The sequence below is a fragment of the Anabrus simplex genome, chromosome 3 (genome assembly GCF_040414725.1).
Source record: "Anabrus simplex isolate iqAnaSimp1 chromosome 3, ASM4041472v1, whole genome shotgun sequence".
In the NCBI taxonomy this organism is placed as follows: Eukaryota; Metazoa; Arthropoda; class Insecta; order Orthoptera; family Tettigoniidae; genus Anabrus; species Anabrus simplex.
The window spans coordinates 309,768,910-309,795,722 of NC_090267.1; the positions used below are offsets into that span (position 1 = coordinate 309,768,910).

A 26,813-nucleotide genomic window follows, 5' to 3' on the forward strand; every position below is an offset into this window, starting at 1 on the left:
TGCCTGCTAGAAAACCAGTTCAGGGAACTGAAATGGGAAACTAAATACGACATCAACATAGATAGACTAAGACTGACACACCTGCGGTTTGCAGACACCATGTTGATAGCAAAATCAGCATTGGACTTGGAACTGTTAAAGGAACTAGACAAAGTCAGCAAGGAAACTGGCCTAGCCATGAATCCAAGAAAAATGAAGCTGTTGACCAATGCAACAGCAGAACCCATACACATAGATGGTGAACCATTGGAGCACGTACAGGACTACAAGTACCTGGGCCAGAACATATCATTCCACAACAATATGGAGAAAGAAATTAAAAGAAGAATTGGTCAACCGTGGAAGAAATTCTGGTACCTGAAAATCATTTTAAGGGACAAATTCCTAAAGCTAAGTATGAAGACTGCAGTCCTGGAGAAGTGTGTACTACCAGTAATGCTTTATGGATGCCAAACCTGGTCATTAACTTCGAAGCAAAGAAAAACACTGCAAATTGGCCAATGCAGGATGGAAAGGAAAATCCTCAACATCACGCTGAAAGACAGAATGAGGATTGAGGAGATATGCCGAAGGACCGGTATAAGAGACGCACTCACCGGGCGAGTTGGTCGTGCGTGTAGAGGCGCGCGGCTGTGAGCTTGCATCCGGGAGATAGTAGGTTCGAATCCCACTATCGGCAGCCCTGAAAATGGTTTTCCGTGGTTTCCCATTTTCACACCAGGCAAATGCTGGGGCTGTACCTTAATTAAGGCCACGGCCGCTTCCTTCCAACTCCTAGGCCTTTCCTATCCCATCGTCGCCATAAGACCTATCTGTGTCGGTGCGACGTAAAGCCCCTAGCAAAAAAAAAAAAAAAAAAAAAAAGAGACGCACTCAACATAGCGGACTGATTGAAGTGGAAATAGGGAGAATGGAGCACAAGAGGTGGACACACAGACTAACATTGTGGGATCCTAGAATCGGCAAGAGAAACGTAGGAAGGCAGAAGATCCGATGGGCTGATTAGTTCAAGAAAATGGCTGGTGCACAGCGGACAAGAAGAGCAAGAGACGGAGAAGAATGGAAGAGCCTTGAAGAACTCCTCTAAGTGTATAAATGTAAATAAAAATTTTGTACGTGCTTAGATATATGAACAAGAATACACAACAGACAAGATGTACAGTATAGGTTAGAAATGTATGTGTCACTAACAGGCAAGAAAAGCGCACCACATGATGCTTTCACACTCTTTAGGACTGCTCACCTAACGAGTTTATCCGAGTGAAGCCCTGCTTAGCAGGAGGCCATTGCCCTTAAGGGATTTTGAAGGCTAGATTTAGATTTAGATTAGAAGGTATAAAATACATCTCTCGGATCGAGTAGGGGTATTTCAGTCGCCTTGACAATGAATACTGCAATGTATTCGAAACGTCGGCAAACTGTACGTGATATACGTACAAGTACAACACGGTTCAACCCGGAAAATAAATTAAATAATTCTTCACACCGTGGAAGCTTCACTTCTAATGTATCTAATTGTTTTTATTTGGTATTCATTGAGTCTATGGAGATAAGCAGATGCTAACTGTCCAAAGTTACACTAACACAAGGTAGGTTTCCGCTAATGCTGGGATAGGAAAAGAGTACGATGGGAAGGCAGTGGCCATAGCCTTTAGTATGGTACAGCCCCAGACTTTGCCTGGTGAAGAAATGAGAAATCACAGAAAAACCATCTTCAGGCCTGCTGGCTAGAATATATGAATTTATCTTCTGAATGCAAACTTAAAGCCAATACACAATACAGATCACATAGTAAACTGATAAGCAAGTGCAAGAGATGGACAAAGTTCCACAATGCCACCTAATCATTTCCATAAATATGTTAATATATTAAATGCCAACAAGACTCAGAAATTAGCACATTGACCTGTCATTGCCATTTTTTAGTAAAGAGTGTGAGCTGCTCTTTGAGTAAAGGTTCTTTTGATATCTAAGATTGTAGTGTAATATGAACCAATGAAATGCAAGAAGTGAAAAATAAATAGGGTATATCAACTAAGAAAATGATAAGGGTAGTGCTACTGCTACGAATGATGATGATCTTGATCATGATGATAACAAATATGCATATACTGGGTGGTCGGAAACAACGTGAACTGAGTATATGAGTGTTGCTCATACTAATAAGTAATTTGAAGATATTAAGTTGATATCTCGTACCGTTGTCATTTTATCAGCTGCTGAAGTTAACCAATCACATCGCTTCATGAGAGAATTCAAATGGGCTTTATGAGACGGGGTTGCTAAATCTGCACATGGCATGGTCGGATTTGAGTGCACGCACGCTCGCACGCACACAGTAATGGGAAAGGTACAAAATAAAAGTTACCTGAGGAATATTTTACATAATTACTAATTACTCTTTCAACAAGTAATCAGTAAAATTACAATTACTTCACAGAACATGAGTCTTTAGGAAATCACTTGCATTTTTTTTTTTGACATGGGGCTGGAATAATAATACAGTTTTTAAGGAAAAATACGTAACTTCATTTTCTGTTGTTTTTCTTACAACAGAGACATTATGAGGCTATCATCACTAAAAGAAACTAAACAAATTTTCTAAATGATTGCTCCCAAGCAAAGTTTGCATGTCACATTTGTGTTTGCATTATTTTCAGGGCCATCTAATTCAAAATATATATTCAAATAGGGGAATGAATATTTCTTAACCCCTTTCTTGTCACGTCTATTCCAGTTTCATCATTTTCAACCATGTAGCATACGATTACCTACTCTAAATCTCAACCAGTAACCACAAGAACCAGCAAGTAAATGAACGAGTATATGTCGTATCCTTGGTTTTATACCCTTGGTGTGATCCCTTGTAAGTGCTCGGGCTCTAAAGTTGCCAAATACTGGACGCGATTTCAAAAATGGCTTCCACGGCCTATTTTACTAGATGCAATGTATATCGGTTACTAAAATGTAATGATTAGAATTTTACTTCAAGGGGTAAACGAGTAAAAATTACTAAAAAGTAATCATTACAAGTAATTTGATTAATTCCCAACTTTTAGTATATATGTATACATAGTGATGATGATAACAAAAAGAAATATATATATTATCTATATCTTTCTTGCGGTACATTTGAAATCTTTGGCTAATACTTCAGTCTTACCTATTAGAAAGTGTACACTGATCAATTCCATCAATTTCAATTTTGTCTGATCATCTCTTTGTTTGTGACAGTATCACATCAAATCTACTGAAATAATTGCCTTGAAAACTGGTATTTAAAGAAAGTACTACAAAGAAAACTAGGGCACAAATTATTACAATTATTACAATGTAGAGATGGCGGGGATTTGTCTAGGGGCCTACTGAGTGTTTCTTAGCATATACTGTACAGTCAACGCTCAAGAAGTCCTACTAGACGGGATGGAAGTCTGAGTTACAAAGAGTCCATGTTACCAAACGGGAATAAAGTTGTGCCTAAGGAATGAAAACTAACACTGTATTTATTTATAGTGATATACTCGGCTTTAATGTGACAAGGTATCAATACACAACATGTGAAATGAAAACGCACATAATACAGCAAGGGTTGGGGCAAAAGTCATGGCAACTATTATTTTTCTTGAAGATAGCAGTCCGGTTGGAAAATGTGACATATAAAGACGAAAGGACAAGGTGTTAACTACATGTGTGGACAATGAATAAGCACTGAAATATTGTAACACACTAATTCATTACGGTAGTATACAGGGCAATATGGCCTTCCCAGTGCAAAAGAATAACAACACAGTACACATAAAGTTGACATGACAAACCTGGGCCTAAAGACCCTCAAAGTAGTCCTCTGCTACTGACACCACACGCTGCCAACGATATGGGAAGCGCTGAATACCATCTGCCTCATCATTTGCCGCATCATGTGTGAATCGGGTCACCTGTTGGCGCACAGCATTAGCAATTTCCTCTCGTTCTGCAAACCGCCTACCATGTAGTGGTTCCTTAATCTTTCAAATGAGATCAAAGTCACAGGGTGAAATGTCGGGAGAGAACAGTGGGTGCTCCAATTCTTCCCATTCCCAACATCACAGTAGCTGCCCTACACACTCTGCTTTATATGGTTTTGCATTGTCATGCAGGATTATTGCACTGTCCACAAGATCCGGACGTTTCTCCCAAATGCCACGTCGTACCTGTCGCACCAGGAAGTCCCTGTAGTACTGTACAGTCACTGTTCTGCCATGTGGAACAAAGTGGCAAACAATGACACCCTGACATCATACGCAATGATCACCATCAATTTGACAGGGGAAAGATTCTGACGGACATTCTGCCTCCTTGTGATCCAGCATGTCGCCACTCTGCGGACTGACGTTTCAGTTCTGGTTCGTATGCCCTGGCCCACAATTCATTGATGGCGATTATTCGTGACAAGAATTGATCGGCGTCCTGTTGCCAGCATGCAAGGTGGTCGGAGCATATTGCATAGCGCACCCACCTTTGAACTTCCGTCAGTGCATGTGGTACCCACCGCAATGCGATTCTGCGTAGCTGCAGCTTATTACGCAATATCCTGTGGATGGTGCCTTTCTCGATGCCACTTGCCCTCTCTAACTCCAGTAGTGTCCATCGTCTGTCTTCATCCAGGAGCTGCTCGATGACGGCACGTGCCACGTTGGTCCGCACACTGACAGGTCATCCCGAATGTTGCTCATCACTGGTTGACACACGTCCTTGCTGAAACTTTCCTACCCACCATGCTACTGTACGGTATGGTAGGGCATTATTCCCAAGAGCTTCCACTAATTCACTGTGACATTCCATCGCATTTCTCCCTCGGAGAACGGCTATTTTGATGTAAGCACGCTGCTCAACACGGGTTACTTCCATCTTGCATGACACTCACCAACTGACTGATTTCACAGCCCTTGCTGCGCTACTACCAGCTATCACACAGCCATCTGCTATTGTTCTGCATACACACTATGCCTGCAGAACTTCCACATAACACATATACGTTTGTGATCCATTCACATAACTACAAGAAAAAAAAAATGGTAGCCATGACATCTGCCCCAATCCTCGTAGTACGTACTAACTTTCTGCACTAATCAATCAGAGTCTGATTTGTTAGGCCTAGGTAAAGGAGCAAGAAAAAGGTGGAACTCGGCACCATATATACAGTCTTAACTGATGTTTCAACATCAAAGTAAGCAAACATGTTCAGTTTATCCTTGTTCTTTCTTATGCCTGAAACTGTTTGTTTTGCAATGCCATATTCTTTACACACTTTTGCTGCTGAAACACTGTACTTAAAGTTAAATACACTTGCCACAGAAACACTGGACTCTTAAGTTTTCATTAAGCTCAAATTTCTCTCCAACACTTAATGAAATGCACTTGTTCGATGCCATTGTTATGTGCAGTCTCAGTTTGATTTGCTTTCTCTCAACTCAACAAGACACACAAGTATTGTACGTACGGATGCTTCTTGTGTTTAGCATGGAGAGTAGTTGCACTATGTTGTAAAATCTCTGCCAGTCCTTGCATTATCTAATTCTGTAACAGAATGAGACTGTCACATTATAATGAACATTTTGTCAGAGTTATATCAAGTGCTGACTGTATTTCAATCATGATTAATGTTCCAAAGAGGGAAAAAATGTATATAACAAAAGTTGAATGAGAGTATTTTTATGTTCACTTCATTTTATGGTAGGACTAACCAATGCTGGAATATTGTGTTAAACCCTTACTGACATTTATTACGATAAAAGTAGACTTAATAATATTTAATGATGTTGGTATAGAAAATATGGGTTTTTGCTTAAGTATTCAACACTTTCCATGAAAATACTAGGATGATACTTTATGGGACATCTTCCCAAAGTTTAGCCCTAATATCAGATATGTTCTGACACATTCATGTACAGAGATGATGGCCTACAATGTTCTAATCCCCTAAAACTAATCAACAATAACATTACATGGACTGATTATTATCTCTTCTGCTGCCACTCATCTACAGAAGATGACATTGCCAATGGTCTTTTTTTCTCTTTTACAAATTGCTTTATGTTGCACCGACACAGATAGGTTTTATGGCGACGATGGGATAGGAATGGCGTAGGAATGGGAAGGAAGCAGCCATGGCCTTGATTAAGGTACTGCCCCCCCCCCCCCCACCAGCATTTGCCTGATGTGAAAATGGGAAACCACGGAAAACCATCTTCAGGGCTGCTGATAGTGGGGTTCGAATCCACTATCTCCCGGATGCAAGCTCACAGCTGTATGCCCCTAACCGCACAGCCAACTCACCTGGTTGCCAATGGTCACAGTCTTCCAATACTCCTCCTTACAGCTGCTCACAGCCTCTCCTTAATGATTGTTGAATAGGTGTCAAACTTTTATCTTGTTCAAGATATTATTACATTGATCACAAATGAGGGGTACAGAAATATCTTGGATTTGACTAGGAAGCATTTTGTTAAAGTGGTAATAAGAACAACTTCTGATCAACGACAGATCCAAAGTAATAACATAATGGAGACGAACAACTTCAAGTTATATAACAGTACTTTAAAAAATCAAGTCAAGGCATAGCTCTTTAAAAAATGTGAAGAACAATAATTGCTGCTGCCAAAAAGAGTTGAGATACAAGTTACAGCAGGCCTACTCTAGAGATAAATAGAAAAACACATCATCAGTGATTCAGGGACTAAAAGAAAAATATATCGTCAAAGGCCAAGATTTACTCCCCTACCAGTAACCTCCAACCTTTTATTACATACATAACTGGAGCCAATTACAGTTTCTACAACATGTACAAAGAGACCTTTCACTGCTGCAAAAGAAACAATAATAGTGCCTCTGTGATGCTGTGGGCAGTGGAGTACATAAGACACAGAGGAGGAGTCTCCCTGAGTCTCCCCCTTTCTTTCAAAGACTACACTTTACAAGTAACAGTTATGAAAATATATCATACAACAGATTGAAATAATAAAATAGCCTTTTGATAAGATACATACATCATACATAATCTAAAATCTTCTAACTGCACAAAGAACCCTACTAACAATTTATATGCAATAACAATGTATACACAACTTTACACAGATGAATAAAAGATGACCATCTTAAAAGAAGAGAAAAAAAAAGTGTTCTTAACCCCTAGAGAGAAAACTTCAGTATTAATCCTAAGTAGCACAACTAGAACTTGCTCTAGCCAAAACTTAGTTCCATGACTGTTTATCAAATAATAAATGTAAAAACACATTCAAAAGTCTTTCAAAACCACCATTAAACACATCTCATAAATATACAATTTAATTTAATCCTGGTACCTTAGTCAAAGAAACCAAGAAAATCACAGAACTGCATTACTTTGCATTGCTTATTCCAACAGAATCACAAAATACAACAACGTACAAATACTTTTCTATTTAAAAAAAAAAAATGTTCTGAGGACAGGTAAGGAGGATTAGCACATTTGGTCTAAACATTAGTAAACTGTTACAATAAATCATGTTTATAATTTCAAGAAGATACAACATACTTAATTTAACCGGGAAGTTCTCTTGTTGTATAGCAAAAAGCATGAGAAAGAGATTTAATGATTTCACTGGGAGAGCTACCTAAAAGTAAATATACAAAAATGACTGAATTGACTCCAGAGTCTGTTTTCATCTTCCCCCACTTAGTTCCATGGCTGTTTATCAAATAATAAATGTAAAAACCACATTCAACAGTCTTTCAAAACCACCATTAAAAACATCTCATAAATATAAAATTTAATTTAATCCTGGTACCTTAGTCAAAGAAACCAAGAAAATCACAGAATTGCATTACTTTGCATTGCTTATTCCAACAGAATCACAAAATACAACAACATACAAATACTTTTCTATTTAAAAAAACAAAAACAAAATGTTCTGAGGACAGGTAAGGAGGATTACTTTATTCTGGTTGTTTCAAGTGTGATTACATACTAGACCCCTGTTTTATATGACAACTAATATTTTGCTCATCTGCCTTTGGGGCAAATGACAGCAGAACTGCCATGACACGATTTCCACAAGTCCAGAAGTTGAATATACCCTTCCTGATTGAAATGCAGATAAACTGCAACAATGGGGTCTAATTCAGAGTACATGAAACACCCCTTAAACATCTCAGACCCATCCCCTGCCTGTAACACACCATGCACACAATACTCAGAAAGGCTTTACGCGGCCTTCAATTCACTCATCATCTGAAATCAGTAATGTGAAGATAGAAATGCAACATCAGACCACATGACCCACTTTCAGTCCTCTACAGTCCAATTTTTATGGGATTTAGCCTGCTGAAGTCGTGCATTTTTGTTGGGATGTGTTAGCATAGGTTTCTTCCAGGGTACTCTACTCCAGATTTTCACTGAATGAAGTTCTCTACACAACATTCATTCACATGATAATCGCCACCGGTCTCTAGTAGTAACACTTTTTTTTGCAATTACATTTTTCGAGCTGTCCTAAAGTGGACTGAGTTTCCTTCCATTCCCAATAAATATGTTTCACTGTGTGACACAAGTAAATCCTGCTGGATGCTATGCCCTCTGGACACCCATAAAATCTCCTTTTTGACCCACCTTGCAGCACATGAAAAGCACACAAGTGAAGCAAAATGACAGATATACTGAGGACCATGTACCTCTCAATTTGCTTTCCAGCTGGCTGGGGCATGAGGCATAGTTACCTCTAGTGCTGAAAACAGAATTACAAGCTCTCCATGAAGAGTCTAATTTTTTCTCCAGTGTGAGTATTATAAGGAAGAAACATCAGTAAGATGTCAACAAGTTTCAAATGTAATATGCTGCTAGAAGAAAAGGTCCATACTGAGCAAGATAGCTATGATCAACAAAAATGATTGATAAGAATTATTTGTATGGAAAAAAATAGGAGCACTTCAAAAGGATATGTTGACATTGAGCAGTTTACTTGGTCATATAATTGGAGTAGTAAGAAAATTTGAGATTAGGAGACTGAGCAATGTTCCAGTGATTAATAGAGAATGGTCAATATACATTCTCCAATCACTAGATGTTTCAGTGAACAACTGTTTACAGAATGAATTCTTCAATGTACAATCTCAATGAAGTCATAATTACAAAAGTTTATCAGAAATGGAAAATCTAACATTATTTATTTGGTGCCATTATTTCATTAACATATTTTGTTCATGGGCTCTCATTAATGAAGTTATAATGAGGTTACGAAAGTATACAAAAACAGGATTAGCAGATACTATAAATGGCTTCAAGGATCACCTCATACAAATAATCAAGAGAGGAGGAAAGATAATTATTATAGCATTGTTGGAAGTAAATGATGATGACTGGAAATAAATCAATGTGACTGAACAATAAGATACATTAAACTTTAAACATCATACAAATAAAAAATTAACCTTCCTTCTTATGCGAGAATTGTCAGGATTTAAAGTACGAGATGAAAATCATACCAATAATAGTACCTAAAATAAAATTCTGTATTTGCAAACTAAAATATTAACTACATGTAATCTGTAAAAGGCAATGTCCTGACTGACCATCAATCAATGCCCAAGCAAAACTACCATACAAAGAAATGGGGATACATTTCTGTTACAGTGCAAGTAATCATGAAGGAAGGGTTTCAAAAACTTCTACCCCTATGGGAATGAGATGGCGGTGAAGCCCAGTAAACCAAAATAGTCATTCCTCCAAGACTGTTCACTGGATAAGATTGAAAATTCACTCAATAATTCCTCCTTTATGTACTAGATGCCAAATAAGGCAAGTTTAGAAACAAATTTTTCCCTTAAGGGTTAAATGGGAGTCAATACCCAAAAACAAAAATATTCATTTATCTGAAACCATATGAGGTTGATATTTCACATGTTAGTTGCTCCGATATGTCTTAGGTTTTTAAGTAAGAAGTGGTCTTTAAAAAAAAAAAAAAAAAAAAAAATGCCTAACGGGTTTTGACCACGGGAAGAGATCGAATGAGAAATATATTCATTCCTCCAAAACCATTTAATGTATGAAGACAAAATTCGAAATGGCAGTATATATTTTAAATCCTAGGTTAAAAAAAAAAAAACATTCCACCTGTAAGGGGTTAAATGGGGTCAGCTCCAGAAGGGAAATCATTCACCCCTTCAAGACTGTGATGATGATGATGATGATGACTGGAAATAAATCAATGTGACTGAACAATAAGAAACATTAAACTTTAAACATCATACAAATAAAAAATTAACCTTCCTTCTTATGCGAGAATTGTCAGGATTCTACAAGGAGGTTATACTTTTATGTCCTAGGTGTCAAATATACTATACTTCCAAATCATTCTCACATAAGGGCTCTAGATGGGGGGTTGGCTCTGAAAATCACAATATTCCTCCTTCCAAAACCATTTCACGTATGAGGAAATTTTACATGAAGGTTCATCTTAATAATGTTATTCGTCTTTTGTCCCACTAACAAAATTTTTGTGGTTTTCTGAAATGTCAAGATTGGTCTTCTATTTCCTAGATGTTAAATAAGTAATACTAAAACATTCTATTTAACAAAACATCATTCCTCCATTACTATCCGACATACAAAGTCAAAACTTTACAGGTTGGTCACATCTACATTCCACATGTTAAATAAGATAGTTTTAGAACATTCCAATTCTATGGGGTTCAAATGAGTGTTATATTCAAAAAGAAATCATCATTCCTCCAAAACCAATTGAACTGAGGGTGTATTTTATAGGCTCAGCTGACAGTGGATTCTCCAGAATTTAAAACTCAGCTGACAGTGGATTCTCCAGAATTTAAAACTTTGAAAGATAACCTTCTGCTTAAGACTGTAGCAAAGAACTGGTATCTTGCTAGTTAGATAATTAAAAAATTGGCAAACAAAAAACTGAGCCCTTGCTGCTTCATTATTGTCATTGTCGCTCGTCTATTGTCACAAAGCTGTTGGGACTTGGTTCAGATGTGTGAAGTGCTCAGCAAGATGTATTATCTTCAACAAAGAATCACAATAGTGGAGGCATACATGTTACCGGTTCATTTAAGGAAACAAGGAACATTTTTGCAAGTAAGTTTCCTGGCATTACCACACTAGCAAAGAGCAGTATACAGGATTTGGTGAGAAAGTGGCATACTACAGGGTCAGCTGCAGACACAAAAAGGAATCAAGCATCCTCCAGTTGTACACCTTTTGTGATTGTGGATATTTGAGCATGAATATTCTAAAGTCCTAAGAAATAGACACGTACACTGTTGCAACAGGTGATTGTTTCATGTAGGTCCTGTCAATGTGTTTTACGCGATGTAGGGTTGAAGGACTACAAAATGACGTGTGCAAGAACTGAAGGAGGAAGACAAAGCAAAACGTGTCAATTACTGCACATGGTTACTTCAAATCATTGTGAGAAGATTGCTGGATCTACTGTTCTATTTCACAAGTGATGGAGCGTGGTTCCATCAGACAGGACATGTTAACTCCCCAGAACACCAGACATTGATCAGCAAACAATCTCTATATGATTCATGGGAAGCTTCTTCACGATTTAAAAAAAGAAATAGTGTGGTGTGATATGTATGCAAGTCTAATTGTGGGTCTCATTTTTGAAAGAACAATAAATGCTGATGTGTTTATGGGGAATCTTTGTGGAATTTTATGCACAGTTGATGTCCCATGAATGCTCATATGCCGTCTTTCAAAAAGATGGGTGCAATCTGTCACACTTCATGGGAGTCAGTCTTAAGAATTCATGAAAGACCCACGGAAGAAAGGATTGTCAGTAAAGGATTATGGATGCTGCAATCGCCGGACCTATCCACTTGTGACTTTTAATCAGTGGGGCAATCTGAAGGGAAAAGTGTACACAAATAATCCAAGGACATTAGAAGACTTGAAAGGACAGTATTCGTAATAAAATTTTGAAAACTGATGCTGCAGAGTTCCACAAAGTATATAACATGCTAAGGAGTGCACAACAGTGCACCGAAGCATAAGGAGGACATAATGTAAAAGACCTTTGCATTAGCTTATTTCTTTTACAGGTTGTCTGTATATGCTCATGGCAGGCTGGTTTTTCGTACACCACCCTGTATATGAGAACTGATTATGTTCACGAGTATACTCAAAACTAGCTTTCTTTGATTGTGAAGAGTGGGAAGGAAACATGACCGCATATCAAAATTTCAGGCAAAAACTATTTTCACAGTCCAAAATAATGGACACAGTAAGTCTTTTGAATTTATGCAAAGCAAATAACATTACAAAAAAAATATGGATTGCCAAATGTCAAAGAGGCAAGATAAACAAAGATTTTCAAATCCACCCCATCTGCAACTCAAATATAGACGACATACATTAAAATGCTTGATGTGTACCTAAACATTTCAGAGCTGCAGTAGATAGCTACATTCGCATTACCATGCCCAAATGAAAAATTATAACTAGAAATGAACGATCGATTTCAGCCAAACACTGAAGTTCACAGGATATTTTCTTACTGCTACTCTGAATGACTATCATTCCATAACCATCCCTCCTGATCAGATTGTAAAACTGGGTATTTCAGAAAATTAATTTAGCCAATGGCAGAAATGATACCTTGGCAACTATATAATGTATTCCTGGTTGGTGTTTCTTAAAAGGTCCTTTTGTATAGGTAATTTTCATATGGTTAGCTATTACAGACTTCTTTCCACACTTCACAGCTGTCAAGTGCATGGTTACCAACAGAACAACCTTAGTAGCAGCAACAACAAAAAGTATTAAGGATAACCATTGCTCTAAGATCTGAGTCTAAAATTATAAAGTTAACAGGTAATGAACCTTGGAATTAAATACCAGAGAATCTGTATACAGACAAATATCAACATAAGGTTCAAATAGTTATTCTATTTGGGAACAATGAATAGCCTGAAACTCAAGAGAATATTAAACAACACTCTCAGGAACACATTCTTCTAATTACATCGTAAAGCAAAAATGCATCACTGACAGATATTCTGATCATTTTTCTTCTTACTTTTATCATATGTTGCCTTGGTTAGAACCTTTAAACAAACTGCATCTATGTCTTCAGTTCCATTTTTCTTTGATTTTAAGGATTCTAAATTCAGAAAACAAAGCTATTTAAGAGTTACAATAATAGATAATTAGTAAGCAAACTGAATATAACTGACCAAGAAATTCTCCAACCACAAGTTTTTAATATATGCCCACACATAGATAACCATTTATTCCAATACAAATACATCTACATTACAACATATTTTCTCACTTAGTGAAAGAATCATCTGGTGCCTGCCAGTTTGTGTCAATCATTTATACATTTTAGCTACATCTTAACAGAAATATAATACTTATAGGTTTTCCTACTTCATTCCCACATTCTGCTCCTACAATGGAAAATATACTTCACTTCATCTAACATTCAGGATGCAATGAACACATCATGATTAAAGCTCAGCTTTACATTCATTAATAACTAGCAATATTGTTTAGTTTACACAGTTTGACATGAGTAAGATGGAGAATGGGATCTTGATGATGATGATGATAATTGTTATTATTATTATTATTATTATTATTATTATTATTATTATTATTATTATTATTATTATTATTATTATTATTATTATGTCACAGATATAGACATATATTGTTCCATACACGTAAACTGAAAGGAATGAATGAATGAATGAATAAATAAATAAATAAATAAATAAATAAATAAATAAATAAATAAATTAAAAAAATTAAAATAAATATTTATTCAATATGAAACTGGGGAGCCATTAAATTATATTTCTGAGTAATTATTCATAAGCAGTTAGAGTTGATGACTATGATGTTAAACTCCTTTAAGCAACAACCATCATCATCATTACAGATCCTGAAAGTATTTAATGGGGCATCAGAAATAAAAACAACCAAATTTACTGTTGATATATTGAATGCTTGCTCTGCAGGGAATGGGACAAGATTTCTATTTCATTTGATAACTGACACCTTCCTGGATAGCAGGAGGTTCTTAGTCTGTCTAAAGGTTAAAAAATAATAATAATTAAAAAAACATCTTATGTAAGATTCAAAAGAATCTTGAAGAAAGTGTTGTGATTCCACGCCCATACCATCTATTCAAAAGATCAGTCAAATACAGTGAAACTTCGGAATGCGAGTAACTTGGTCTATTTAAAGTAGGTTCCGCAATACGAGCATCACGTGTGCCTACGTTTTCCCCTCCCATGTTCGTTTGTTGAATAGATGAACGTGATCTTTGGTCCTGTAGTGAAGAAATACCTTTCAGATAATAATCTGCCGCTCAACGTCTTGCTGGTTATGGACAATGCTCCTGCTCATCCTCCAGGCCTTGAGACCTTGAGGACGACTTACTGGAGGAATTAAAGTTCTTTAAGGTTAAGTTCTTTCTTCCCAACACTGCTCCAGCCTATGAATCAGCAAGTAATTTTGAACTTCAAGAAGCTATGCACCAAAGGACTATTTCAGCAATGCTTCAAAGTGACTGAAGGAACAAACCTTACCCTCCGAGAGTTTGGGAGAAATCATTTCCCCATCGTGAACTGTCTGAAGATCATTGATAAAGCCTGGGATGGAGTCACCAAGAGAACTCTTTCTTCCACTTGGAGAAAGCTGTGGCCTGACTGTGTTCTTGGACGTGACTTTCAGGGGATTGTTGGTGACAATGAGTCGCCGATTGTTGATGAAATCGTGTCCTTAGGGAAGACTATGGGGTTGGAGGTGAACGACGTGGACATTCAATAGCTGGTGGAAGAACATAGCCAGGATCTGGCCACCAACGTACTGGTGGACCTGCATCGCGAACAATAGGAAGAGGTTATGGAGATCTCGTCTGGGGAAGAGGAGGGGAAAAGTCAATGGAATCTCTCACTTCAACTGAGATTCGGGACAAGTGTAAAATGTGAGAAACGGTGAAAAATTTTGTAAAAAACACCACACGAATAAGGGCGTAGCGGTGCAAGCAATGAATCAGTTCAGTGACAATGCAATGTCACATTTTTGTGAAATCCTCCAAAAGAGGCAAAAGGAACCGTCATTGGACAGGTTCCTCGTAAATGTTGCACGAAAAGAAAAGAAATCCAGTGAGTCAATAGAGAGCAGTGATTCTGTTCGTGAAATCTGTGCTACACAGTAACTCCTCTCATGTCATCTTCCGTCTCCCTCACACCAACAATGATTCTATTGTAAGGAAAAGTGCACTTTGTTTTAAGTTATATTTTGTTTTAGAAATGGTATGCGAATATTTTTGTGTTATGGACGAATCATCCGCGTGTCATTTGTTTCTTATGGGAAAACTTGCTGTGGTATACGAGCGCTTTGGATTACAAGCATGTAGTCGGAACGAATTATGCTCACAATCCAAGGTTCCACTGTACTGCTATACAACTCATCAGTGCTGAAAAGACAGCAGTTGCTGTCCAATGAACCCACTTTGCAGAGGTAGAGGAGTCCAAGACTCAGGATGAACTCTACCTCTACTATAAATATTTCACGTGCAACCCTAGCAAGACACAAGTTTATACCTTCCACTTCAGCAATAGGAAAGCATGGAAGTGCTAGTTACCAGACTCCTACATCGCCCAATGCCAAAATAACTGGGAGCCATACTGGATCACATCCTGACCCTCAAGCAGTGTTATATCAACGCTGGAAGATAAGTTTCTAAATTGGATCGTAATGAGGATTGAAAGTAAAACGCATCAACCCACGAACACTGAGAACAAGGTAATGAGTATTCTTGACTTGGAGTATCTGTGGAAACTGTAACTGCTCATCTGGATAGACCCACCTCAGGTACAGAAAGAACAAAGCAGATGACAGATTCTCATCAACCACTTTACAGACACCATTATGTGGGATGACTTTTCCATTCAAGAAAATCTCCTGCTCAAGAAGTAGGGTCTGAGAGGGAAGGTAGAAAGCAAATTGGAGTATCCTAACATCCTGCACCGTGGTGGTGATATGCCCTGTACAGGGCTATTCATCTAGTTATACTGAAGTACTGTGTAATCCCAAATACCACCCACACTTTGTTTTTTTTACAGACATACTGCTCCTTAAATTCGGGTGCGGGTCATATTGAAGTCTTTCGTATCGTGGTCTCATTATACACTGTTCCAAGGACACATCAACACGGCTACAACGGTGCCTGCAAACATGGTGGAGTCCTTAAAAATGCCCACCATCACCATATTCAGACCTTGATCCCTGATGCCTTAAGGGAAGACTTGTGCTCAGTGGATCCTGCAAACGGATAGGTATGATAGCCGTTCCAGCTGGTTCGACTCATGGTTTCATAATTGACCCTACACTTAGAACGGGGGCCTCTGAAACTCAACTAGCAGATGTTCATAGAGAGAAATGCAATGCCTACAAATCCACAATTCCATAATACAAAACAAAATATAAGTTAACATTTACAGAAGTAGTGGGTCTTAATGGTTGGAGCTAGAGGCACAACAACTTCCAATTTTGCACAATTCTGTAAGCTGTTCAGGCTAGACAATCAACTTATGAACACAGTGTCCTAGGTAGATGTTAAGGATTCTGTTGCTATTTTGAGAAATAATCTGTATAACTGTTATGAATGACATACAGAACTAGCATTTACCATATGATTTTAAGATGAAATCAAATAGTGTATGGCTTTTAGTGCTGGAAGTGTTTGACTCACCAGGTGCAGGTCTTTACATCTGACGCCTGTAGGCAATCTGCACATCATGACGAGGATGAAACTATGATTAAGACAACACATACACACAGCCCCCATGCCAGCGAAATTAACCAATGATGATTAAAATTTCCGTCCCTGCCAGGAATTGAACCCGTGATCCCTGTAACCAAAGGCCAGCATGCTAACCATTTAGCCATGGAGTCAGACGATTTTAAGATATAACTGTTATTCAGAATGCTTTGTCTATTAGGAAACTTCTATCTAGGGAAAGCCGAAAAGCATGTGCTGTTTATAAAAAGTAAAAATAATCCACCAGGCTGAGTGGCTCAGACAGTCGAGGCCCTGGCTTTCTGACCCCAACTTGGCAGGTTTGATCCGGGCTCAGTCCGGTGGTATTTGAAGGTGCTCAAATACGTCAGTAGATTTACTGGCACGTAAAAGAACTCCTGCAGGACAAAATTCCGGCACCTTGGCGTCCCCAAAAACCATTAAAAAAAGTAGAAAAATAAAAGGAAAGGAGAAAAGAAAGCACTAGAGTTCTGCTGTGAAAATATTTTGCCTTATTGCTAAGATTCTGACAGAAATAGGGAACTTTTTAACAAACCAATTCATTACACAATGAAATTCAGTCGTACATTTCAGATTTCTAGAATTAGAACTAATAAAGAAAGAAATTATTTGAATGGTTTTGAAAAGTACAATATTAAGTAGAATCATACAATTAAGACAACACATAAATACAGAGCGTTTATTCTCAAAAACTGCTTTGTTTTTAGTCTTTCTCAGAGTAGCTCCTTACCGAACTGAAAACACCATTTGATATACATTTAATAGTATTAATAAGTAGTATTAAAATACAAAGTAGTCTTATAAAAGCTCTTCCAATAAACACCATACTCTATATCAGCATGAACATAAATTTAAAACTAATTCACCAGAAAGACTGTCAAAATAGGAGGGTGGTTTTGTGAGTAAACGCTCACTCTATTTATTTCTGCTTAAGAACACTAACAGACATATCTAAATAAAAAGTAAAAGACAGCCAATAAATTAATTCTACTGCTATGCCAGAGAACATGGTAAGTGTTATACCATACATTCCTCCACAGAGCAGGACAACCATTATCACATATGATGATTACATTTTATTATACATTCTCACTAACAAGCCTGAGTAGATATCATGGTTTTTTTATTGTACCTTTGGAAAAACCTCTTGCCATACTCAAATGTTGAAATCATGATGGCACAGGCAGGAGCTACTTTGACCAAACGTGGTGCCAAACCTGTGAAAAGTCCTTTTATTCCATTCTGGTGATAAATGCGTCGTATCACCACTCCCATGCTACTGCCTCGCCCTTGAGGTTTATCTGAAATAAAAACAAGTTCAAAAAAATGCAATTACAAGCCAGGTATCTATGTCAAAAATGTGAGAGGTGAACGTTGAAAATTCTCAGCTAAGCCTCCATCACTCTTTTAAAACAATATCAGATATGAAATACAACACAACTTTGACTATTCACTTCAATGGATAGGGCACAGCAAATGGTTAATTAAATAAAATGTTATGAGATTTATGATTCTTGCCAGTATTGAAATAGAAAGTAATAACAATATATACAAGATGTTTGAACTTGGCACTTCTTCCTCTTGCTTAACTCCATTATTTTTACTCAACAATTAAATTTTTTTCTTTATTGTACGATCCAAGTCTAGATTTGCCATGTGCACAGAATTTCTAAGAAATAAGTGCATGCACATACTAGAAAGAAATTCTATACAAGGTGGAAGGTAACTGACGCACCAAATTAATGCAAGGAACTTAACAAATGTAATGAACGTTCAGTAACTATTCAACAATATGACATCAAGCATACGGTAATTCAGCTTATTCCAATGGTGATAATACCTACCCCTTATTTGTACTCTAAAGGTGAAAACGGGAAACCACAGAACACTAGCTCTGAGACAGCTGACAGTAGGATTCAAACCACTCACCATCTGGTCACAGTAAACTCGCCAGAATATCGTGCCACTGACAATGCTACCCAGGTTGGACAGCCTGTTAATAAATAATACCATAATGACACAAGTGTCTGGCTGTGTAGCTGAATGGCTAGCATACTAGTCATCTTTCGGACCCCAGGTTTGATTCTCATCTGGGCCAGGGATTATTACTTTAACAAGTATATTCCTATGGTTCAGGAACCGGGGTTTTCTAAAGTCGTCAACACTTGTATGCATCACACAAGTCATGCATGACATTCGCCACCAGATTAACACGCATATCTTAGATTTCAAGTACCCCCAAAGGAAGTAATCTAAGGGGTTTAAATTGGGGATTCTTGCCAGCCAGCCAATAGAGCCCAAATGCCCTTTCCATCACTGCTGATAGGTAGCGTTTAGGTGGCGGCGCGCACTGCGCTGGAAATGAGCAGGGGTGCTTCATCATTTTGGAACCACATGTGCCATTCAGTATGGAGTGGAACATCCTCTAGTAGTAATGGTAGAATGCCTTCCAGAAACTGCATGTAAGATACATCAGTAAGTCTGAGGTAATACCACAGGTCCTATGATAATGCCTCCCAACATTTCTGTCCAAACATTTAATGAAAAACTGAACTTGGTGGTGGCAACGTGTCATAGCATGGAGTATGTTCTCTGACTACACATGCGCATTGTGAAAATTGACTGTACCAATTTTAAGGACAGTGTTTTATTTCAGTACCCTAGGAACTGTCAAATACTGTGATTATCATGTATTACTCCTTGAACTAATATCCACACCTAAATAACTGAGATGCATCTTAACTTAAAAAGTGTATTTACTCACTCAAGTACTGCTTAATTATGTAATCTAAATTCCTTGCATTTTAAACTTCTATGCGAGCGCTGTGCACCGCACAGAATCTTGGAAACATTCTCCCTCCCTCCTCGACTGGACTTCGGGCTACTTTGTTAGCAAGGAGCAACTGTTGGTTGTGCCTAGTGAGTTGCCATGACTACCGATGTGTATTTGGAAATAAGGTTCTTGCCTGCCTTGGCTGGCAAGATGTGTTGTTCACAAGATTGGACTTGAAGAAACTAATTCCAGCTGGTATCACTAGCTATGGACCTATACTTTTATTTTAAATGGCAGTAAGTTAATGCAACAAGCTTCATCAAGCTTGGTGAGTACACCTACTCTTGCCTACTGACAACATTGAACCACGTCACTTAAAATGTCAAGAGTATGTACTTAATTAATTACTACTAAAATGTGTTCTTCATCAACGTGCTGGAATCTTATCAACAACTGGATTTGTGGAAAAGGAGACTATTTGTGGAATTTTAAATACCTGTTTTCAAGACCTGATGAGGTCAACAAAAATTGTGTTCAGTTACTGGAAACATTTTCAGCCTCTCCATGTGTAAATTGTTCATTACTGGGTTCTACTTGTAATTAGATTCCTTTCCAAGGAGGATTTTTCTCGATTACATGATGTAAATTCTGTTCTCCTTTTCACTTGATGTTTTCTGTTTGTGTTTATCTGATTTCCTTTGCAGTGCTAAATTAATTCCAAGTCTTATTGTCTTGTGATCTGCCAAATTATGTTTTTGTAGCTGGACAAGCGACTGAAGATTGCATACTCATAGATTTAAATAGATATCAAATTTTCTTCAAGGGTTGGATCCAACGTAAATAATATTGTAAATTATTAGTCTATTATTTATTGTACTGGTAATATTCTAATTGGCTTAGCCATCATATTTCTCATCATCCTTATCACAATGTGTATTGTTGAACTGTACACATTGCTGATTATATTCATCTGATCTCACCCAGAATTCCCGTTGTTAATTGTAAATGAGATGACTCACATGTGCCGACATTGTGCTCTGGTGACATAACTATTGACTGAAGGTTACCAAAGATTACAGTTTGAAATAAAATATTTTAATGTAAGTTTTCTCTTCAAGAAGATCGTGCTAATGTGTGTCATATAATTTTGCAGTGTTATCTAATATCTACATGAACATTACAAGATGGACATGAGCTACAGTACATATATTGGACGTGATTTAAGGGAGGTGAAATCCTTTCTTCACATTCAAGTTGATTGAAAGTTCAATTAATATTGTGGCAGGCAAATTTTATTTAACTATAATTTATTTATTTTAAGGGAGTGGTTTAATAACAATTTATTTTTACCTTGTCTTATGGGCAGTTCAGATTTTATTTTATTTTCTTTGGGCCTATTCTTTTAAATACATGGTAGTTGTTCCTGAAAAAGGAAATTTAAAGGCCCATATAAATATATGTAACTTTACTAACACTCATATTCATTAAATTTGTTCATTTTACCTTCGAAGTCATTTAATTATTTATTATTATTATTGTCTTTTTTTACTGTTAAGACCTCCTTCCTTTGATGTACAGGTAACGAAATTCCTCTCTTTACTCTTGGTGTCCTCCCCTTCACACACTGTCCTTCTGGATCAATTAATGTTAATTCTGGCTCATCAATTGGTAAGTAATGTTCTTGGTTTGTTGTCAAAGTGAGTGATGTTTACTGTTTGTTGCTTTTCTTGTTCATGCACCTTTGCCTTTCCTTACTAGTGTATTTCTGTTTCCCTTCGTTATTTCTTGTTGTGCGCTGCATTGCCTACTGTTACTTTACATAGCATATGTAGGGATGCGCAGGGCCTAGTAACAGTACCCATCACAGCGTAGTTGCCATTGGTGACCGCTGGGGTGCACTGCGGGCGGAGCATTTAAGATGCCACTCTTCGTAAATGAGGCCTTGTCTGTCGACAAAATATGATTCACAAAATCTTCGGGTCGATGATAGACCCATTCAAAGAAGGCCAAGCATGGTGCATTTCTCTTCGATACGTGCTGAACATGCTACAGATGGTACGGATCTTGCTGATCTTTTCATGATGTTCATAGGACAGTCCACTGCCACAATATGGCGAGTATTCCCGCCGGAGTCCTCTACAATAAATTCTAATATGTGGTCCTATCCATGAATATCACATCTAGGACCACCAGTTTCATGCCTGGGCATGACATTTCCAGTGTCAGCTATTCTCTATATAGCTGCTACAAGACAACTTAAACTAGAAGAGATGGGAATGAAGTGAAGCTATTGACAGAGAAAGGTCAGACTGTGTACAAGGATAGACAATCTCTGAAAGAGACAAGAATGAAGTGAAGCTGTTGACACAGTAAGGTCACACTGTGGACTAGGCTAGACACCATTTCACAGGAAGAGATGTCTGGCTCCAGGCCAAGTCGGGGATTTTAACTTTCATAAGTTAATTCCTATGATTTGGGGACTGGGTGCTGGTGCTGTATTTAGCATTAGAATTCATCTTGGGTAGGACCCCATCATCACAGATACGCACATTGCCTATACGGCATCTGCTTGGAAGACCTGCACCAGGCCTCTCCGGAGTCCACACGCTATTATTTATACAGGAAGAGAGAATGAAGTGAGGCTATTGTCCTACAGAGGTCAGACTATCGACTAGGAGATGAGCTGCTTGACTAAGCAGTATGTTCTAAGCTGTAAATAGAGATATGGTGTGGTATGACATTAACAGATGAATATGCTTCAATGGAGTTGAAGTAAGAAAATTCATAACATAACAAAGTTGGAATTCAAGAGGACAGATTGGGGCAAATATTTGTTTATAGGGAGAAGAATTAGGGATTGGAATAATTAATTTACCAAGGGAGATGTTCAATAAATTTTCAACTTCTTTGAAATCTTTTAAGAAAATACTAAGTAAACAACTGCTAGGCAATCTTGCACATATATTTTTTTTGCTAGTGGTTTAAAGTTGCAATAACACATTAAAGGTTTTCAGTAACATAAAGATGGGAAAGGGCTATAATTGGAAAGGTATCGACCATGGCCTTAATTAAGGTACAGCCTCAGCATTTGCCTGGTATGAAAATGGGAAACCACAGAAAACTACCTTTAGGGCTGCTGACGGTGGGATTCGAAACCACCATTTCCCAAATGCAAGCTCACAGCTATGTGACCCTAACTGCATGGCCAACTTGCTTGATGAAATAAATGCAGATCTGTGGAAATTGATTGAATGGTTGATATTAATGCAGGAAAGATCATAAAATGAAGATGAAGTTGGAATTCAGCAGGACAAATTGGGGCATATACTCATTTATAGGAACAGGAATTAAGGACTAGAATAATTTATCAAGGAAGATGTTTGATAAATTTACAACTTTGGAATAATTTAAGGAAATACTAGGTAAACAATTGATAGGGAATCTGCACCTGGACAAAGCTCTAAATGCAGATCAATGGTGATCGGTTGATTGTACGCTGATATAGAGCCCTTCTTTGTGGAAAATCGTTCAGCGTACATCTCTGTAGCTGCACGAGCATTCTGTCCTACTTTGTCATGAATTAAAATTATGTGCAAATATTCCCTCGATGTGAACTGTGCTGAGGCTAGGGATATGTATTCACAAGCTACACACTTGTCATATCCGGGTTGTAAACATTACGTCACAGGTCGCTCCTCCTCTCCCAACAAGGCTGCTGACCTTGTGTACGGTTTGCTTCATCATAGCTGCATTGCCACATGTTCTTTGTTACCATTCAAGTCATAACTTTTAATTTATTACAGTTTGCACTGAGATATGGGACAAATAACCAATCAGCATTTATTCTGGCACTTATTCCTAGGTCTTTGTACATTCCATCATCTTGCATTTCCAACCATCAACTTTTTACATCACTGATTTCACTGTGATATTACAGCGTAACTGTGCAAGCTACAGACCTGAAACTTGCAATATTGTGATCCTCTCCTCAAGATCCATTACTTCAGTTAATTTGGTGCATCAGTTACCTTCCACCCTGTGTAATTCCAGAAGTGGTAATATTGTTACATACTGTATAGACGGTTATTCAGATAGTCACTAAGTACTTAATTATCACTATTATGAAATACACCAACAATAGGATGTGAAGTGGAAATTTTAATGACAGCCCAACAGGGATAAAAAACAACAAAAATAATCATTTACATGCAACTACTGTATTTAAGAATAATGCACCTTATTTTGTGAAAGAATTTTCTAAATGAAAGAAAGTAAGGATAATCAAGGTTTTTATCTATATAAATAAACTATTTTTGATGAAATCTTTCACACAACACATAACTTACAGTTCCCAAACCATCAGAAGTAACAATCATTGTAGTGATTCTTTTGTTCATGACAGATCATGGGAAATCAACATTCCAATGATGCAGTCCTTCAGTATAATTTTTCCCTGCAGCACGTGAGCCCACTTCTCATTCTTATCCCCAAGTTCATCTTTAACACGCTATACGTAAAAATAACAATCCTCCAAACTGCCTTCTGACATGACACTACCTGGGTGACTTGTAAGTCTATTTCAAGCTTGTGGAACTTACTTCTCATTTTGACTTCCAAGTTTATCGTAAACATATTTTATTATGTAAAATTCACTTTCTTCCAGACTGTCTTCTGAGGTCACGCTCATTAACAGGACATGCTACTTCATTCATGCTCCTTCTAATAAAACTGAATCTTCTAGACATCAACATTACTGACATGACATATTATGGCTACCTTCAGAAAACCATCAACCTGAGCACAAATTGAACCTATGATTTAGGTTAAAAAAAAGCTATCGCTAATAAATGTAACCAACATTGCCAGCTACCGAACACTTAAAAGTTCTTAAGTGAACACTACATTTCTGATCTTAAGTGGACACTACATTTCTGAAGATAATAACTAATAAACAGCAATTGATGTGCTTGAGATTACGTGGTTACATACATTTTTCTCCAAGGAGAGGGTTTTATTAACAAATATTAATAAACATAATCTAACACACTTTTCCTTAGTCACCAAAGACACATTTATTTCCCCATATCATGTTGCATGCTGGTAAGATTACAAACGTGACTGAAACTTTCAACACCTGGCAAGCTAAAAGTGAGAAAATGAGGGGGTACGGAAGCTCAAAATGGCAGTTTGTTTTGTGTAAATATATGCATGGATGAATCACTTGTGAGCAATAAAGTTACTTATGTTTACCTGTAACAGTATCTTTAATACTGCAATATTACCTTATTTTCTCACATAACTAACAGCCCTGCATAATTAATGCACCCCCAGTTTTTTTAAAATTCAAATTGGGCAAAAAAGAAATTTACGAATTTGATGCACCCACTTTCTCAATAATTCATTGCGTAGTTCCAGACACATATCGAAATAGATGTCAAATAGTAGTGTTCCTATTGTGGAACCTGGCATTCTAAATACTGTGCAACTTCCTCTTATCACCCATTAGGAAGTACCACTCACTACCTAGTTCAGTGAGTGAATCAGCGCAGACCTGACTAGTGACACTGAGTAGCAAGTATTCAGTGTCCAAGTGCGACATGTGTTTCTGGTGGAAAAAGAAAACTGAACTTCACATGACCAACAAGTCTTGTAAAGCATTTCGCAGCCCAAAAAGTGGCAAGTTTCTACAAGTAGAGGAAGATCAGCAGAAATGTGTGATTTTGTTATGCAATGGTGCATATGCCATTTCTCATGAAAAGCTGTATTTTAAAGGACAAGAAATAGCTGCAAGACATGTGATCAGAGACTCGGATTTTAAGTTTAACCGAGGCTAAATGATTAATTTTATGAAGAGAAACAGAATTTCTCTTCAACAAAGAATATCATTATACCAAAGAATGCTGAATGATTTCGATCAAAAGGTCATTGATTTTCATCACTTCATGATTGGGAAGTCGAACGTGAAGAAATATTTGCTTTCCTAAATAGAAAACACAGATCAGACGCCAATCAGTTTTGATTTATCATAAAGTTGAACAATTGATAAGAAAGGGACACGGAATGTTACTACTGGAAGTGAAAAACAACACTCTACTGCAATGCTAGCTGTAACAACTGATGGCAGAAAACCTGCACCTTATGTTGTTCTGAAACGAAAAGCAATGCAGAAAGGAAAATATCCGTGAGGGATTCATGTTCGTATCGAAGTAAAAGGGTGGATGGACAGGTCATTTGTACAAGATTGGATACGAATAGTTTGAGGAAATCAAGCGTGGTATCTCCTTCAATGCCCAGCCCTCCTCTTGTTGGACAGTTTTCATGGCCACCTGATGGAAGACACCAAGAAATTGCTGGGAAAAAACCCCCCCACTGATTTGCCAGTGATTCCTGGTGGGCTGACACAGGACATTGAAGGGCAATGAGCAAAAACCCTGTCGGTGCTGGATGGTGGAAAGTGTGCAGGAACTTACTCCAACAGACTAGATTTAGAAGCCACCTGTGGAACTCCATCGCGAGCGGATACTGCGTGCTTCGAACATAATTTCTTCGAAGGCGATTGAGAAGAGTTTCAAGAAAATGGGAATCTCAAATATGTTAGATGGGAGTGAAAATGACTTCTTGTGGAATAATGTGAGTAGTGAGAGCAGCAGTAATTCTTCCTGTAATGCCAGTAGAAGTGTCGAAGATAGTAGTAGCCTATAAAAGGCAAGACCTTCTCTTCCTTTTTGCCAGTATGCCATTATTATTTTTTGACTGTTAATTTAGTTAGGTCATATTTATTTTGCTTCAGGTCATATTATCAGCTCGTAATGGAGAGAATATTTTCCAGTGTCTAATCTTCAAACCCATGTGTCCAACTTGTCTGATTTACTCTATTTGACTGTTGAGAAGAAAAATTATGCTGTAATTTTATGCCAAATGATGATAATTGCTAATGATGTTGCAAGCAACTGCTAATGAGTTAAATTATACCAATCTTGTGATGTATATTTGATGTATGTTTTAAATGTAAATAAATTGCAAATACATTTTTTGTATATCTAAATTTCTTTAATAATTTAAACACCCAAATTTTTTGCCTGTTATTTTTGTCAAAGAAGGGAGTTAATCATACAAGAAAACGCTTTGTTAAGAAGGAAGCCATACTTTCCAGTGTTGACTTAATTAAATGTAACTTCAAGGATTTTCAGTTACATTTACGAGAAAATACAGTGTTTCTTTAATAG

The 26,813-nt window shown here is 37.5% G+C and overlaps 1 protein-coding gene across 5 annotated transcripts in view; it reads right to left on the reverse strand.

The window, feature by feature from the left end:
* The window catches only part of LOC136866296 (mitochondrial glutathione transporter SLC25A40), a 246,149-nt gene that overhangs the window by 73,550 nt on the left and 145,786 nt on the right, over positions 1-26,813 (reverse strand). For 4 of the 5 annotated variants that reach the window (XM_067143127.2, XM_067143129.2, XM_067143128.2 and 1 more), the window contains one exon: positions 17,947-18,115. In XM_067143127.2, coding sequence (XP_066999228.1) covers positions 17,947-18,115 — 169 coding nt within the window. Of the gene's footprint in view, positions 1-3,591; positions 5,557-17,946; positions 18,116-26,813 lie in introns of those variants that run through there. The other variant, XM_067143132.2, reaches the window with a different exon arrangement.